At 42.1% G+C, this 19,261-nt stretch overlaps 1 protein-coding gene across 3 annotated transcripts in view; it reads right to left on the bottom strand.

The window, feature by feature from the left end:
* The window catches only part of LOC110509536 (pro-neuregulin-1, membrane-bound isoform), a 68,988-nt gene that overhangs the window by 2,631 nt on the left and 47,096 nt on the right, over nucleotides 1-19,261 (bottom strand). Inside the window, exons 4-7 of one of the 3 annotated variants that reach the window (XM_021590454.2) lie at nucleotides 7,101-7,203; nucleotides 6,759-6,885; nucleotides 2,050-2,180; nucleotides 439-639 (exon numbers count right to left, since the gene is read on the bottom strand). In XM_021590454.2, coding sequence (XP_021446129.2) covers nucleotides 439-639; nucleotides 2,050-2,180; nucleotides 6,759-6,885; nucleotides 7,101-7,203 — 562 coding nt within the window. The remainder of the gene's footprint in view (nucleotides 1-438; nucleotides 640-2,049; nucleotides 2,181-6,758; nucleotides 6,886-7,100; nucleotides 7,204-19,261) is intronic. The other 2 variants (XM_021590455.2, XM_036967978.1) reach the window with 2 other exon arrangements.

Here is a 19,261-nt window from a genome sequence, read left to right as displayed (position 1 = left end):
AGCCGCAGGCAGGCACATTAGTTTCTTGTTTTACATTATGTTGTGTTTATTTATCGAAACACTCCCTGAACTTGCTTCCGGACTCTCAGTGCACATCGTTACAATAGGACAGCTCATAGGAAACCTCTAATAATTAAAAAATAACTATTTCATTCAGAAGAAAGAAAATGATAGCATGGCAATGGAAATACCACAAATCTTGGATTAAATCTTGGTGATATATAAAATGAATGTTATTCCCTAAACATGATATCAAGTATAATCTCTAAAATATACCTTATTCTTAAATGGATATCTCTATTTAACTCAGTGTCTGCCACTTCTTAATGACCTATCATTAGTCACAAACCCTCAATTAGTTGTATGGGCTGAAGGGAGGTTATTGTGTGTAAAGCAGCACGTAGCACCATTAGCTACATTAGGGCATCTTTCTCCTACCTGTCTCTGAACAGCGAGTCCCTGGAGGAGTCTGGCGTGTCTCGGGTGTTCTTTAGGTAGACACTCAGGTCTCTGGCGCCGCCCGTGGCGTCCAAACGACCCCGGTGGATGGGCGTGGCGTGCCGGCTGTTCTCCATTGATGACATCACCAAGACAGAGCAGCTGTGAGATGAGGCACTCTCGCTGTGGCAGTTGCTCCAGCTGAGGGGAGACAGAGGAGAATGAAGAGGGTAGACAGAAGAGGGGAATTAATTGCTTCTCTTAAATTATGCATAACACTGGCTGCTTCAGACCCTGATGTAAGCTGTAAACACGTTAAAACATGTCTATTGCAAACCTGGGTTCAAATACTTTTAGAAATCATTTCAAATACTCCAGCTGGGCTTGATTGAGCTTGCCCGGCTTAATGGACCAATAAAATAGTCCCAAATCTGCTATAACTGCCGTTCTTACACTCCAAGCAGGCTAGAACAAAACCACAAAAGTATTTAAAGGATTCAAATAGCACTTAAAGTAGTTTGCAATATCAGTGGGCTTTGTGATGAATATCAGTGGGCTTTGTGATGAATATCAGTGGGCTTTGTGATGAATATCAGTGGGCTTTGTGATTCATCTGATTCAATAAATGAAGGAGCAGAGCTGGCTTTTTTCCCCAAAATGTAATTTAAGGTGCCCCAAAGCTTTTTACTATCATTCTTTATATTGTCTCATGGTGTAGTTTCTTTTCATTTTTATTTAGTTTCGTCACATGATTTCTTAATTTGAAGTACATTTGCCAATCAGTTTGGCTGCCAGTCTTAATTGCCATACCTTTTGCCTCATCCCCCTCAACCATACAATTTTTCAAGTCCTCATCAATTCAAGGGGATTTAACAGTTTGTATAGTCATTTTCTTAATGGGTGCATGCTTATTAGTAACTGGAATAAGTAGTTTCATAAATGTGTCACGTGCAGCGGCTGGTTGCTTCTCATTACACGCCACAGACCAGCAAATATTCTTTACACCATCAACATATGAATCACTAAAAAACATATTTTATCGCCTCTTATAAACTATATTAGGCCCAGCCTTTGGAACTTTTGTTTTCCTAGATATTGCTACTATATTGTGATCGCTACATTCCATGGATCTGGATATTGCTTTGGAGCAAATTTCTGCAGTATTAGTAAAGATGTGATAAATACATGTTGATGATTTAATCCATGTGCTGTTTAAATTCAAGGTCAGAATACGCATGGAGAGAAAAGATCATAAAGAGATCATTACGTTCAATTTACGTGCCTTAACTGGGGTCGGAATTCCCCCCAATGTGAATTCATTGCTTTTCAAACCCCTGACATAAACGGAGAGGATAGAGGAAAGGAGGAAAAGTGGGGTTGGCTGGGGTGAAATGAGAAGGATTAGGATAGAGTAGAGAGGCTGTAATGCATGTTGACAGTTATGACAGATTGACGGAAATGAACAGAACATTAGGACTTTATCTTTGACACATTATTACAGTATCTTCTTAGAGCTATTGCTCATCTCTTTTTAAAAGCGGACGACTTTCACAGATGGGAGGAGAGGAAGGAAAGGAAAAAGGAAAGGTAGGTAGGATTGTACAGGATTACCTTTGACTGGAGGTGTGGGTGACCGTTGTCGATTGATGCACTGATGATGTGTACTGGCTCGTGGAGAAAGACATTTCCGTTTCCTTCACGAGTAGATGCTGTGTGGGCAATGCATTTTTAGACACAAATTGCTATAAGAAGGGAAACAATCAAAAGAAGCGTCAATAGTAAGGCCATGAAATCACGTTCACATTATGAAACGTGCAGTACCTGTAGCTCTATGTACTCTGAAACAAGTCAACAAAAAATATATGCAATGCCTTAAGAAAGTATTCAAACCCTTTGACTTTTTCCACATTTTGTTGTTTTATAGCCTGAATTTAAAATGGAATAAATTGAGATTGTGTCACTGGCCAACACACACACACAACAGCCCATAATGTCAACGTTGAATAATTTTTTTCGAAAGGAAGGAAATCTCTCAGGGATTTCACCATGAGGCCAGTGGTCACTTTAAAACAGTTACAGAGTTTAATGGCTGTGATAGGAGAAAACTGAGGATGGATCAACAACATTATAGTTACTCCAAAATACTAACCTAAATGACAGGATGAAAAGGAAGCCTGTACAGAATAAAAATATTCCAAAACATGCATCCTGTTTGCAATAAGGCACTAAAGTTAAACTGCAATAAATGTGGCATAGAAATTAACTTTATGTCCTGAATACAAAGCGTTATGTTTAGGGCAAATCCAACACAAAACATCACTGACTACCACTGCATCATGTTATGGGTATGCTTGTCATCGGCAAGGACTAGGGAGTTTTTTAAGGATAAAACTAAACGGAATAGGGCTAAGCACAGGCACAATTCTAGTGGAAAACCTGGTTCAGTCTGCTTTCCAACAGACACTGGGAGATAAATTCACCTTTCAGCAGGACAATAACCTAAAACAAAAGGCCAAATATACACTGGAGTTGCTTCCCAAGATGACATTGAATGTTCCTGAGTGGCCTAGTTACAATTTTGACTTAAATCTATGGCAAGACTTAAAAATGGCCGTCTAGACATAATCAACAACCAACTTGACAGAGCATGTAGAATATTTTTTTTTTATAATGTACCAATATTGTACAATCCAGGTGTGCAAATATTGTTATCCACAGCTCTGACAAATTGAAAACCATAGTCATTGGCGACTCCATTACCCGCAGTTATAGACTTAAAACGAATCATCCAGTGATCATACACTGTCTACCAGGGGGCAGGGCTACTGACATTAAGGTTAATCTGAAGATGTGCTGGTTAAAGATAAAACTGGCGAGTGTAGAGAGTATAGAGATATTGTTATCCACGTCGGCACCAATAATGTTAGGATGAAACAGTCAGAGGTCACCAAGCGCAGCATAGCATCAGCGTGTAAATCAGCTAGAAAGATGTGTTGGCATTGAGTAATTGTCTCTGGCCCCCTCCCAGTTAGGGGTAGTGATGAGCTCTACAGCAGTCTCACAACTCAATCGCTGGTTGAAAACTGTTTTCTGCCCCTCCCAAAAGATAGAATTTGTAGATAATTGGCCCTCTTTCTGGGACTCACCCACAAACAGGACCAAGCCTGGCCTGTTGAGGAGTGACGGACTCCATCCTAGCTGGAAGGGTGCTCTCATCTTATCTACCAACATAGACAGGGCTCTAACTCCCCTAGCTCCACAATGAAATAGGGTGCAGGCCAGGCAGCAGGCTGTTAGCCAGCCTGCCAGCTTAGTGGAGTCTGCCACTAGCACAGTCACTGTAGTCAGCTCAGCTATCCCCATTGAGACCATATCTGTGCCTCGACCTAGGTTGGGCAAAACTAAACATGGCGGTGTTCGCCTTAGCAATCTCACTAGAATAAAGACCTCCTCCATTCCTGCCATTATTGAAAGAGATTGTGATACCTCACATCTCAAAATAGGGCTACTTAATGTTAGATCCCTCACTTCCAAGGCAGTTATAGTCAATGAACTAATCACTGATCATAATCTTGATGTGATTGGCCTGACTGAAACATGACTTAAGCCTGATGAATATACTGTGTTAATTGAGGCCTCACCTCCTGGATACACTAGTGACCATATCCCCCGCACATCCCGCAAAGGTGGAGATGTTGCTAACATTTACGATAGCAAATTTCAATTTACAAAAAAATTGAGCTTCTGGTCATGAAATCTATGCAGCCTACTCAAACACTTTTTATAGGTACAGCTAAGAAGCCTCCTGGGCCATATACAGCGTTCCTCACTGAGTTCCCTGAATTCCTATCGGACCTTGTAGTCATAGCACATAATATTCTAATTTTTGGTGACTTTAATATTCACATGGAAAAGTCCACAGACCCACTCCAAATGGCTTTCGGAGTCATCATCAACTCAAAATGTCTCCGGACCTACTCACTGCCACAGTCATACTCTGGACTTAGTTTTGTCCCATGGAATAAATGTTGTGGATCTTAATGTTTTTCCTCATAATCCTGGACCACTATTTTCGGACCACTATTTTATTACGTTTGCAATCACAGCAAATAATCTGCTCAGACCCCAAGCAAGGATCATCAAAAGTCGTGATATAAATTCTCAGACAACCCACAGATTCTTTGATGCCCTTCCAGACTTCCTCTGCCTACCCACGGACATCAGAGGACAAAAATCAATTAACCACCTAACTGAGGAACTCAATTTAACCTTGCGCAATACCCTAGATGCAGTCGCACCCCTAAAAACGAAAAACCTTTGTTATAAGAAACTAGCTCCCTGGTATACAGAAAATACCCGAACTCTGAAGCAATCTACAGAAAATTGGAACCTTCAAGCTGCATACTGGACCCTATTCCAACTAAACTACTGAAAGTGCTGCTTCCTGTGCTTGGCCCTCCTATGTTGAACATAATAAACGACTCTCTATCCACCGGATGTGTACCAAACTCACTAAAAGTGGCAGTAATAAAGCCTCTCTTGAAAAAGCCAAACCTTGACCAGGAAAATATAAAAAAAACCTATTGGCCGATATCGAATCTTCCATTCCTCTCCAAATTTGTTGAAAAAGCTGTTGCGCAGCAACTCACTGCCTTCCTGAAGACAGACAATGTATACAAAATGCTTCAGTCTGGTTTTAGACCCGATCATAGCACTGAGACTGCACTTGTGAAGGTGGTAAATTACCTTTTAATTGCGTCAGACTGAGGCTCTGCATCTGTCCTCGTGCTCCTAGACCTTAGTGCTGCTTTTGATACCATCGATCACACACATTCTTTTGGAGAGATTGGAAACCCAAATTGGTCTACACGGAAAAGTTATGGCCTGGTTTAGATCTTATCTGTCGGAAAGATATCAGTTTGTCTCTGAATGGTTTGTCCTCTGACAAATCAACTGTAAATTGTGGTGTTCCTCAAGGTTCTGTTTTAGGACCACTATTGTTCTCACTATATATTTTTACCTCTTGGGGATGTCATTCGAAAACATAATGTTAACTTTCACTGCTATGCGGATGACACACAGCTGTACATTTCAATGAAACATGGTGAAGCCCCAAAATTGCCCTCGCTAGAAGCCTGTGTTTCAGAGGAAGTGGATGGCTGCAAACTTTCTACTTTTAAACTCAGACAAAACAAAGATGCTTGTTTTAGGTCCCAAAAAACAAAGAGATCTTCTGTTGAATCTGACAATTAATCTTGATGGTTGTACAGTCGTCTCAAATAAAACTGTGAAGGACCTCGGCGTTACTCTGGACCCTGATCTCTCTTTTGACAAACATATCAAGACTGTTTCAAGGACAGCTTTTTTCCGTCTACGTAACATTGCAAAAATCTGAAACTTTCTGTCCAAAAATTATGCAGAAAAATTAATCCATGCTTTTGTCACTTCTAGGTTAGACTACTGCAATGCTCTACTTTCCGGCTACCTGGATAAAGGACTAAATAAACTTCAGTTAGTGCTAAATACGGCTGCTAGAATCCTGACTAGAACCCAAATATTTGATCATATTACTCCAGTGCTAGCCTCCCTACACTGGTTTCCTGTTAAGGCAAGGGCTGATTTCAAGGTTTTACTTCTAACCTACAAAGCATTACATGGGCTTGCTCCTACCTATCTTTCTGATTTTGTCCTGCCATACATACCTACATGTACGCTACAGTCACAAGACGCAGCCCTACCAATTGTCCCTAGAATTTCTAAGCAAACAGCTGGAGGCTGGGCTTTCTCCTATAGACCTCAATTTTTATGGAATGGTCTGCCTACCAATGTGAGAGATGCAGACTCGGTCTCAACCTTTAAGTCTTTATTGAAGTCTCATCTCTTCAGTAGGTCCTATGATTGAGCGTAGTCTGGCCCAGGAGTGTGAAGGTGAACTGAAAGGCACTGGAGCAACAGATCGCCCTTGCTGTCTCTGCCTGGCCGGTTCCCCTCTTTCCACTGGGATACTCTGCCTCTAACCCTATTACAGGAGTTGAGTCAATGGCTTACCAGTGCTCTTCCATGCCGTCCCTAGGAGGGGTGCGTCACTTGAGTGGGTTGAGTCAATGACGTGGTCTTCCTGTCTGGGTTTTCTTCGACTTTAACAGTGTTTTGTATAGCTCATTGACAAAAAAAGACAATTAAATCCATTTGAATCCCAATTTGTAACACAACAAAATGAGGAAAAAGTATTGGGCTGTGAATACTTTCTGAAATCAATGAATATTTGAAAGTTAGCGAGAGAGTTGCTTAGTCACCATTATAAGATGTGAGTGACTTACATTGACAAACTGGACGTTTTCAAGTGAAGGGTTATAAATCGGATGTCCATTAGCCATACTTGCCATGGTGTTTCTTTCATTTCGTAGGCTCTGCCTCAGAAGATCATGGAGCTTTTTCCTCTGCTTTCTGTGCACGTAAAGACAAACTGCATTGTGAGACTGACCAGCCATTTAGCCAATCCAAAAACCAGAGGGATGACATCAGAGGTTGTGATCGACCAAAACAAATATTTCAATGTTCAAATGTGCAGGCTATTACCTCAGAGAAAACTACAAATGACATAATAAGGATACTAGTAAATAATGATTTTGAGTTTAGCATAAAAATGTGACGTGAATTACTTTGTTTTGCAGTAGGCAACCACACACATGATTCCAACCACTAGGAGTGCAATGCAGATTCCTGTTATTGTTAATACACGTTTCTGATACAGCTCCTCAGCTTCTGGAAAAGAGGACAACGCATTCTTAAAACTCCACAACATGCAGGCCTTACTGTTACACAAACCAAACTCTACTTGGAAATCCCAAGGGAAACGAACAAACGTGTTTTAGGTTATGTATTACATTCACAGAAACAAACAAGCCGGGGCACAACGTTTTAGAGGAGTCACGTGGGCTTCATTCATGGCATTTCTTTCTGCAATGTTAAACAATGTTTGCCTACTGAACGTGGCCCAGATATAACATTAGTGGCTGTCGACCGAGACGGAGGAAATCGAATACATCTGAGGAGGCAGTTCTGCTGAATCCAGTCGGAAAGCGAGGAAGTGTTAGTTCAAGGTCGGGCTCAGTGATCATGACTAGGCACATTTTCCACAATTAAAATCACTCCTTTGTGTAATGTTAATATTCTAATACTGCAAACAGTACAACATTGTTTGTTCACAGGACTCAGCGCTTGGAATTATGGAATAATTATGTTTCAAAATACTTAGAGGTTAACAGTCACCAGATTAGGGGATCAAGTGAAGTGAGTAATTATATAAACTGTTCAGTAATCACACCTAGTAATCACACCTCAGTATTAGGTGTCCTGTGAACAAATGATGCTAGAAACAATCACTTTTTTTAAAAATGAAGAACAATTATTTGGTAAATTGTTCAGAGTGAACTTCAAGATCCCTTAAAAGACCTACAGCAAAAACTGCCATCACTGATGAGACAAGGGGAGGAAGCATGAGATGACAGGAAAACAAAGGGGACACTGTTGGACACATACAGTACATCCACACGGTACACTAGGAAATAGGACAGGAAAGGAAAACAAAGGGGACACTGTTGGACACATACAGTACATCCACACGGTACACTAGGAAATAGGACGACAGGAAATCAAAGGGGACACTGTTGGACACATACAGTACATCCACACGGTACACTAGGAAATAGGGCGACAGGAAAACAAAGGGGACACTGTTGGACACATACAGTACATCCACACGGTACAGTAGGAAATAGGACGACAGGAAAGAAGGAGATGAAATGAATAGGTCGCGAGGGAGGGCGCTGTCAGCATAGTTGGCATGACATGCTAAATACTGGTTGGAACAGAGGAGGGATCAGGGGAGATGCAAGGAAAAGGCAAAAGCAAGAGCTGAAGGGATCTGAACATACAGCATAAACACACTGCAGTCTCTCTGGGCACCTACACTATCTATTGTGTGTCTGACACAACAACAAGAGATAGTCTACTGTAGCTCAAACGTTTGAATGAGTCTAATGTGAGTTTATGGTGGACATTTTAGAACCTAATGTGTGTTGGTATTTTGAGGACCTGCTCGTCGTTTGTTTGTATGTGTGCAGGTTAATTTGACTATACACTAACACATTGAGGTTTTCCAGAAATGTATAATAGAAGGTGTCATTACTAAGCATTGTAGATGCTGGCTACACCATGCGGCTTCGAACTACATGGCTTTAATCACATTGCCATTTTTGGGCATGCTGCCAGAATAACAGCATCAAGGCTTGATAGATGGGCAGCATATTTAAGCTACATACAGTGGGGCAGAAAAGTATTTAGTCAGCCACCAATTGTGCAAGTTCTCCCACTTAAAAATATGAGAGAGGCCTGTAATTTTCATCATAGGTACACTTCAACTATGACAGACAAAATTAGAAAAAGAAATCCAGAAAATCACATTGTAGGATTTTTAATGAATTTATTTGCAAATTATAGTGGAAAATAAGTATTTGGTCAATAACAAAAGTTTATCTCAATATTTTGTTATATACCCTTTGTTGGCAATGACAGAGGTCAAACGTTTTCTGTAAGTCTTCACAAGGTTTTCACGCACTGTTGCTGGTATTTTGGCCCATTCCCATGCAGACCACCTCTAGAGCAGTAATGTTTTGGTTTTGCTGGGCAACACGGACTTTCAACTCCCTCCAAAGATTTTCTATGGGGTTGAGATCTGGAGACTGGCTAGGCCACTCCAGGACCTTGAAATGCTTCTTACGAAGCCACTCCTTCGTTGCCTGGGCGGTGTGTTTGGGATCATTGTCATGCTGAAAGACCCAGCCACGTTTCATCTTCAATGCCCTTGCTGACGGAAGGAGGTTTTCACTCAAAATCTCACGATACATGGCCCCATTCATTCTTTCCTTTACAGTTTATCAGTCGTCCTGGTCCCTTTGCAGAAAAACAGCCCCAAAGCATGATGTTTCCACCCCCATGCTTCACAGTAGGTATGGTGTTCTTTGGATGCAACTAGGCATTCTTTGTCCTCCAAACACGACGAGTTGAGTTTTTACCAAAAAGTTATATTTTGGTTTCATCTGACTATGTGCCATTCTCACAATCTTCTTCTTGATCATCCAAATGCTCTCTAGCAAACTTCAGACGGGCCTGGACATGTACTGGCTTAAGCAGGGGGACACGTCTGGCACTGCAGGATTTGAGTCCCTGGCGGCGTAGTATGTTACTGATGCTAGGCTTTGTTACTTTGGTCCCAGCTCTCTGCAGGTCATTCACTAGGTCCCCCCGTGTGGTTTTGGGATTTTTGCTCACCATTCTTGTGATCATTTTGACCCCACGGGGTGAGATATTGCGTGGAGCCCCAGATCGAGGTAGATTATCAGTGGTCTTGTATGTCTTCCATTTCCTAATAATTGCTCCCACAGTTGATTTCTTCAAACCAAGCTGCTTACCTATTGCAGATTCATTCTTCCCATCCTGGTGCAGGTCTATAATTTTGTTTCTGGTGTCCTTTGACAGCTCTTTGGTATTGGCCATAGTGGAGTTTGGAGTGTGACTGTTTGAGGTTGTGGACAGGTGTCTTTTATACTGATAACAAGTTCAAGCAGGTGCCATTAATACAGGTAACGAGTGGAGGACAGAGGAGCCTCTTAAAGAAGAAGTTACAGGTCTGTGAGAGCCAGAAATCTTGCTTGTATGTAGGTGACCAAATACTTATTTTCCACCATAATTTGCAAATAAATTAATTCAAAATCCTACAATGTGATTTTCTGGATTTTTTCCCCTAATTTTTTCTGTCATAGTTGAAGTGTACCTATGATGAAAATTACAGGCCTCTCTCATCTTTTTAAGTGGGAGAACTTGCACAATTGGTGGCTGACTAAATACTTTTCCCCCGCTGTATATAGCGTGAATGTATGTTTATTATTCTATAACAAATATGGTATGTTATTGCTGGATGATCCCTTCATTGGCACAAGGAAACTGACTGGAGATGAGGGGGGCAGGCTCAAGCTTCTAGTCCTACGTCTGCAAACTAAAGAGAAAGGAACTAACCCATAAATTCAATCCCAAGATGTTCTGCCAATGCAGACACGTGACAAAAAGAAAAGAGAGGTATTTTTCAGATGAGGTGTTATTCAGAATTATATTGCTCACAAAATGTTTCTACAGAGAATGGAATAATGCATTATAACTGACTATTTCACCTTATAGAATAATTCTATAATTATTCTAGAAGAGGGCTTCCCAAACTTGGTCCTGGGGCCTCCCATAGGTGCATGTTTTGTTCGCCCTAGCACTACACAGCTGAACAAAACATGCACCCATGGGAGGCCCCAGGACCAAGTTTGGGAAACCCTCTTCTAGAATATCCACTCTATTATAGTCTAACAGCTAACTAAGTAACTAAGATGATGTTACCACAATTAGGAAAAGTGATCAAACACCCTATCCCATCGAATACATGAGTTAATCAAAAATGCATTCAAATGTATCCATCTAATAATCGCTACCATGAGAGAAACTTTCTCAGTGCAGTGGCATGCACATGCAAACATCACTTTGCTTGCATTACCAATGGTAATGTCACTACACTGTCAATCAGGCAGGTTTACGGGCACTAGTTAGGGCATTAGTCGTTCAATGTTAAACACTACGACATGTCTTACAACTCTCATGATGTGTGATGATCATGTACTATTTCGATTCCCAACACACACTAATGCAGATCTACAAAGTCAATTTTGCCATCATACCAAATTCTGATTTGCCATTACTCCGATCAACAGCCATGCCTGTTAAATATGTTCAGAGGAATACAAAAACCATATATACAGTATATATACAGTGCATTTGGAAAGTATGCAGACCCCTTCACTTTTGACATATTTTGTTACCTTACAGCCTTATTCTAAAATGGATAAAATTCCAATGACACTGTTATGTACTGTGATGTACTTCCTATTCTCTCTTCGACAATAGTCTACAATTATCATACTGGTATTTTGGTTAATAGCTGTGTTATCAAAGGAGCTATGATGTGATTATAAAGTTGTGTATAAACTGACGCAATGAGGTAGTATAGGAACAGAAGGCATATTTTTCCCTGAGTAAATCTGACTAATATTCAAACATCTTGTTGGCCCTTAAAAACGATGCAAAACATAAACACATGGCTGTTCTGCACTTGTGAACCCTCAGCTTAGAAGCTCCAAGGCACCTTTCCATATGACTGCCCCAGTAACGCTGCTCTGAAAAATGTATAGAAATTCAGACAATACTTTAGAAATGGGATTAGATTTAGTCCCATTATGCCAATGTGAACAAAAAATGTTTTTGTACCCTATCCATGTTCTCTACTCAAAATATGGTTAGTGACAACAATAACAACCACTCTGTTCTTGGTCAAATTCTATGACTCATCTCATTGTTAACACATATCAAAGTCCTGCTTTCACCGTGTGTAACATGACAGCTGACTGAGTTTCAAAGTGTTTGCAACTTTCCCTACTTGGTCACGGGCAACTGTGACGCCTCAGGAGAGTACAGAGTACTATCAATATCAACAACATCTTCAACTACTCTCGCTGGGTCAAACAAGGACTAGTCAAATCAGAAGGAAAGGACTCCTTCGTGAATACTACTCTGAACAGACCCTAACATATACCTCCATTTTGAGTAGCGTACCCTCGACCCACAGCAGCCCTTGTCAGGAGGTCCATTTGTCAGCGAGGGGTAAATGATTGTGCTCTCAGCTCTTCTGAACTGCTGTCGGAGCCTTCTTCATGTATGTCCTCTCCGACCTCAGCTGCGTTCCCACAGCAAATGTGAAAATATAGGACTATTTTGGCAACAGCCATACGGAGACATTGGCTGTCCCCCCTTTGGATAATATTTCCTGATCGTCAAGGATAGGGCTGCGTCCATCCTTTCTCGGCCTATACTACGCACACACAGCATCCGTAGCTCCTCCTCATCTACAGCATCCCTCCTCCTCCTCCGTAGCAGTGAGTGTCTCTTGTTACATTGCTGGCAGCGTGCCCTCCTTGCAGGTCCAGGGGTTCACGGACACTGTATTTTTCCCTGGCTAGATAAATGCCTCCAACTGGCCGCGGGAAGAGGTTTGGGGGTGGGGTGTGCTGAGAATTTTTGGCCCGCTAATAAAGTAAAGTCCCAGTGCACTTCTTTTTTCTAAATAGTACAATAATTTACATTTATATTTCTTGGGGTTCTGATTTTTCAAGGGGTGCTACATCATCCTCAGCATCCCTACTACCCACAGCTATGCCAACTGGGAGGAGGAGTAGTGGGCCACGATGATTAGAGGAACAGATAGCGACAGCAGCATTCCTTTGATTAGCTCCTCAAATTCACTCGCTGTCATCTCAGGGAGACGCAAAATACAACTCCCTCCGTTCCTTTGCTTCCTCCACACTCCGATTACATCTCAATAGGCATCTTTTTTTTGCTCCACCTCGTAGATGAAAGCCAGGCCTTAAAGGTCTTATTGCTGCTGTTTTGCCAGGCAATGACGTGTATTCATGGATACTCAATAAAACATTTGAAATGATCAAATAATGTATCTTCAGTCTCTCTCTGTGTTTTCATAATTTTCCAGCAATTTACAATTTGCAATGGGTTCGAGTCTAGGCTCTGTCAGAGCCGGCTGCGACTGGGAGACCCATGGGGCAGCGCACAATTGGCCCAGTGTCGTCCGGGTTAGGGGAGGGTTTGGCCTGCAGGGATGTTCTTGTCCCATCGCGCACTAGCGACTCCTGTGGCGGGCCGGGCGCAATAAGTGCTGACACGGTCGCCAGGTGTACAGTGTTTCCTCCGACCCATTGGTGCGGCAGACTTCCGGGTTAAGTGGGCATTGTGTCAAGAAGCAGGGACGCACGGATCTCGACCTTCGCCTTTCCCGAGTCCGTACAGGAGTTACAGCGATGAGACAAGACTGTAACTACCAATTGGAAACCATGGAATTGGGGAGAAAAAGTGGTAAAAAAAGTTTGCAGACAACACAGCAGTGGTAGGCCTGATTACCAACGTCGAGAGAGCCTACAGGGAGGAGGTGAGGGCCCTGGCGGAATGGTGCCAGGAAAATAAACTCAACGTCAACAAAATGAAGGAGCTGATCATGGACAGCAGGGATGCTCTTGTCCCATCGCGCTCTAGTGACTCCTGTGGTGGGCCGGGCGCACTGCATTCTCAACGTGGGGGCCCTCAGGGGTGTGTGCTCAGTCTGTACTCCCTGTTCACTTATGACTGCACGCCCAGGCACAACACCAACAGTGATAGGCCTGATCACCGACAACGACAAGACAGCCTATGGGGAGGAGGTCAAAGACCTGGCCATGTGGTGCCAGGACAACAACCTCTCCCTCAACGTGATCAAGACAAAGGAGATAATTGTAGACTACAGGAAAAGGAGGACCGAGCACACCCCCATTCTCATCGATGGGGCTGTAGTGGAGCAGGTTGAGGGCTTCAAGTTCTTTGGAGTCCACATCACCAACAAACTAACATGGTCCAAGCACACCAAGACAGTGGTCAAGAGGGCACGACAAAACCTATTCCCCCTCAGGAGACTGAAAATGTGGCATGGGTCCTCAGATCCTCGAAAGTGTTACGATGAGCGAAGGGGGGGAACCCAAGAGCGGACTCAGAAGAGGAAGCCGGGATGAATGCACAAATAGGTTTATTGATCACAGAGAAATGGGAAGTGCAGAACCGGGGTAGCTAAGATGAGTTGCAAAAACCAGGATTGTAGAGTGAGGTTGGAGTTGGCTGAGTAGGACAGGGGAACATGTCCTGAGGGGAATCCAAGGTAATGGTGGTGAGTGATATCCAGAGCAAGGTGGTTGGTGGTGAGATGTGGAACAGGAGACAGGAGACAGAGACAGAGCGGTAACTACAAGGAGAGGACGAAAATGGTGTAAGGCAGGGAAACGAGCACAGCAGAGCAACAGGATCTTGAGAATAAACAAAAGGCTAGACTGATACTGTCTGAGCAGAGATTACGATCTGGCAGAGTTGAATTGGCAGGAATGGGTATTTGTAGAGGTCTTGATTTATGGAACGAGTCACAGCTGATAGAGATCTGCTTTGACTCCAGCACACATGTCTCCAACCACACCATCACACACAAATAGAAAGGGAGGGGTCGAGAGAGAACGAGTGTACTGGAGCAAATAGCTGCAGGTAAAGCATATACTGGATGACCACTAGGGAGGGTGGCAGGAGTAGATGTGACAAAAAGGTTCTACAGCTGCACCATCGGTTGCATCACTGCATGGTATGTCAACTGCTCGGCCTCCGACCGCAAGGCACTACAGAGGGTAGTGTGTATGGCCCAGTCCATCACTGGGGCCAAGCTTCCTGCCATCCAGGACCTCTATACCAGGCGGTCAGAGGAAGGCCCTAAAAATTGTCCAAGACTCCAGCCACTGGTACCGGAGTGCCAAGTCTAGGTACAAGAGGCTTCTAAGCAGCGTATACCCCCAAGCCATAAGCCTCCTGAACATCTAATCAAATGGCTACCCAGACTATTTGCATTGCCCCCCCCCATCTTTTACACTGTTGCTACTCTCTGTTATGATCGATGCAGTTACTTAATAACTCTACCTACATGCACATGTTACCTCAATTACCTTGACTAACTGGTGCCCCCGCACATTGACTCTATACCGGTACCCCCTGTATATAGCCTCGCTATTGTTATTTTACTGCTGCTCTTTAATTATTTGTTACTATTATTTCTTATTATTTTTTTTATTTTTAATTTTTAAACTGCATTGTAAGTAAGCATTTCACTGTAAGGTCGGAGCATGTGACAAATCAAATTTAATTTGATTTGACTGCCTGTCTTTCAGAACACATACATCACGGCCTGTTCACCCCGCTATCATCCGGAAGGCGAGATCAGTACAGGTGCATCAAAGCTGTTTCTATCTCAAGTCCATCATAATGTTATATAGCCATCGCTGTCCGGCTACCACCCGGTTACTCAACCCGGCACCTTAGAGGCTGCTGCCCTACTGTATGTACTGTACATCGATGGAATCACTAGTCACTTTAATAATGTTTACATTATTTTTTACTCATATCAACTATTTACAGTTGAATTCAGAAGTTTACATATACCCTAGCCAAATAGATTTAAACTCAGTTTTTACAGTAGAAATTCCCTGTCTTAGGTCAGTTAGGATCACCACTTTATTTTAAGAATCTGAAATGAAAGAATAATGGTAGAGAGAATGATTTATTTCAGTTTTAGTTTATTTCATCACATTCCCAGAGGGTCAGAACATAACATACACTCAATTAGCATTTGGTAGCATTGCCTTTAAATTGGTTAACTTGGGTCAAATGTTTCGGGTAGCCTTCCACAAGCCTCCCACAATATGTTGGGTGAATTTTGGCACATTCCTCCTGAAAGAGCTGGTGTAACTGAGTCAGGTTTGTAGGCCTCACTTGCACAAGCCTTTTCAGTTCTGCCCACAAATATTCTATAGGATTGAGGTCAAGGTTTTGTGATGGCCACTCCAATACCTTGACTTTGTCCTTGAGCCATTTTGCCACAACTTGAGAAGTATGCTTGGGGTCATTGTTCATTTGGAAGACCCATTTGCAACCAAGCTTTAACTTCCTGACTGATGTCTTGAGATGTTGCTTCAATATATCCACATAATATTCTTTCCTCATGATGCCATCTATTTTGTGAAGTGCACAAGTCCCTCCTGCAGCAAAGCACCCCCACAACATTATGCTGCCACCCCCGTGCTTCACGGTTGGGCTGGTGTTCTTCGGCTTGCAAGCCTCCCCCTTTTTCCTCCAAACATAACGATGGTCATTATGGCCAAACAGTTCTATTTTTGTTTCATCAGACAAGAGGACATTCCTCCAAAAAGTACGATCTTTGTCCCCATGTGAAGTTGCAAACTGTAGTGTGGATTTTTTATGGCGGTTTTGGAGCAGTGTCTTCTTCCTTGCTGAGCTGGAATTGTTGTTGTTCTGTTGAGATTCTGTTGTTCTGGAATTGATTTGCACTTTTCGCACCAAAGTACGTTCATCTCTAGGAGACAGAACGTGTCTTCTTCCTGAGCGGTATGATGGCTGCGTGGTCCCATGGTGTTTATACTTGCATACTATTGTTTGTAAAGATGAACGTGGTACCTTCAGGCGTTTGCTTCCAAGGATGAACCAGACTTGTGGAGGTGTACAATGTTTTTTCTGAGGTCTTGGCTGATTTCTTTTGATTTTCCCATGATGTCAAGCAAAGAGGCACAGAGTTGGAAGGTAGGCCTTGAAATACATCCACAGGTACACCTCCAATTGACTCAAATGATGTAAAATAGCCTATCAGAAGCTTCTAAAGGCATGACATAATTGGAATTTTCACTGGAATTTTCCAAGCTGTTTTAAGGCACAGTCAATTTAGTGTATGTAAACTTCTGACCTACTGGAATTGTGATACAGGTACTTATAAGTGAAAACAATTGTTGGAAAAATGACTTGTGTCATGCACAAAGTAGATGTCCTAACTGACTTGCCAATACTATAGTTTGTTAGCAAGAAATTTGTGGAGTGGTTGAAAAATGAGTTTTAATGACTCCAACCTAAGTGTATGTTAACATCAGACTTCAACTGTATATACCATATTCTAATGTATTTTAGTCAATAACACTATGACATTGTTCATCTTAATATTTAAAATCCATTCTTTTACTTTTAGATTTCTGTGTATTGTTGTGAATTGTTAGATACTACTGTTGGAACACAAGCATTTTTGCTACACCTGCAATAACATCTGCTAAATATGTGTATGTGATCAATAAAATTTGATTTGATTTGTAGCCAAAGTATCTGATGCCTGTCGTTAACAAAAGAGTATAACATGTTGCAGTTGTAGCATTTGATTGATGCCAGCAAGCACTTGGCCTCCCTTCAACTAAGCTCAACTGGGAGTTGTCCTGGTGCAGCAAAATGTCCCCCAAGTGTGGCTAGATTGGTTTTGGCTTCACACCAATCAAATCACTTCCTAAGAAAAAATGTAATTTCAGAAAAACATGTCTGTGATGGGGAGTCCCATAGGGCGGTGCACAATTGGCCCAGCGTCATCCCGGGTAGGCCGTCATTGTAAATAAGAACTTTAGTTATTCTACAATTGTTTTGATTTTTAATACATTCAAAGGCTGCATAATGAGACAAATGATTATTTGAAAAAAGTCGCATGAAAGGCATGAGCTCTGCCTTGTTTTTTGCGCAGGCTGTACAGACTTCATCAGTTTCTCGTTCACAATTTGACAAGCACTTGATAATGCCTCAAATTTCCCAGCGGCATCCTTTTGTGTAGCTGTAATGCCCCCTCAAAAAATCCAGGCCTTTTGCAGTCAGTGGCCGTTTTGCCTTTGGGCTGAATATAATAATTATAATTCCCTTCTCCCTGAGTGCTGTGTGCTCCGAAGCACCTCTCACTCACATGGCTCTCCATCATGTGATCTGGGCTTTCTCACAGGCTACAGGTGAAGACAGACACACCGGGGAGGCAACTGCACACATCCATTATCACAAATGACCTCAAATGCAATTATGCATGTAGTGCTTGTATTATGAAGGGTCATTTTTATGGTGAAATTCATCTTCCCCAAACTTGAAACTCACGCCCTGCTTATGTATACCAGTTAGGCTCTACACACCTTGTAAAGCGGATTAATGTGCTTAATCTTAAGAAGTAATTTTGTCCACTTTAGTTGTTATACAAACACGAGGTGTGCGACTGTGATTAGAAAATTAGAAAAAAGTTATTATTTCTTGCCTTACACTGGGCATCATTCACAAGTGATAATATTTAATTCACAAGTGATAGGCTAATATTGTCACCCATCTGATTATTCTTGATTTAATCTCGTCTTTACATCTACTAAATTATGTATGTGTGAAATTTGTTTTGATTTAGAATGGACCGTTATCATGAGCCTCTCTCGAAACAGGGGCAGGGGTTAAAATGCATGTCAACTATGCACTTAAATAGTGAATGGAGGACGCTTTTCCCGGGGTTCATTTTCATGCCAGCCAGGTAGGCTATACTCCTGCTGTAAAGTAAAGCAATGTGTTTAATATTAGGAAACTTGAGAAATCAATGTAGTTGCCTAATTCTGTGGAAAGGTGATGGGATCTTCCTCTATTTATTAAAGCCATCACTCTGTTTTCTCACGCAACTGCACAGCTTATAGTAATGTTGCGCAACATGCTAATACGAATGACCATCAGCAGCAGCATCAGAGCTTGGAGAAGCCTCATTACCGTGACTAAATGGTCACACGGAATATGACTGCCTTCATGACCACCGGTGTGGCGGTAATACGGTCACTGTTACAGGCCTATGTGTGACTGTTGTCTTTTTGTTGTCTCAGCATCATTGTATATCATGGTGGTGTATGAACGAATGGGTTAAAGCTAGCTAATACTTTGGCTATCGACATGTCTCTAGACAACTGGAATGTGACAAGTGTCGCTGGTTCAAATTATATTTAATTTATACTCCGGTGGAATGTCTGTAGACCGTTGCTGCGACTGTCCGTTTCCTTGTTGCAGGCAGAAGAAAAAAAGTCAAACTTTGACCCTGTCGCTGCGTCCGTCATGGTTACCTGACTAAGTCAGCAACGAGACACTGCTCAAGTTTTAAAATCCTCATGTAGAATGCCCTACTTTTATTTCCTCACATCGTAAGCTATTTTCTTTCATTTGCTCACCATTAACTTGTAAATAATGATATTTTTGTGAGTTTATTTTCCTGTAA

The sequence above is a fragment of the Oncorhynchus mykiss genome, chromosome Y, assembly GCF_013265735.2.
Source record: "Oncorhynchus mykiss isolate Arlee chromosome Y, USDA_OmykA_1.1, whole genome shotgun sequence".
Lineage (NCBI taxonomy): Eukaryota > Metazoa > Chordata > Actinopteri > Salmoniformes > Salmonidae > Oncorhynchus > Oncorhynchus mykiss.
The sequence above is the reverse complement of the archived record's forward strand: the minus strand, read 5'-3'. Positions and strand labels throughout refer to the sequence as shown.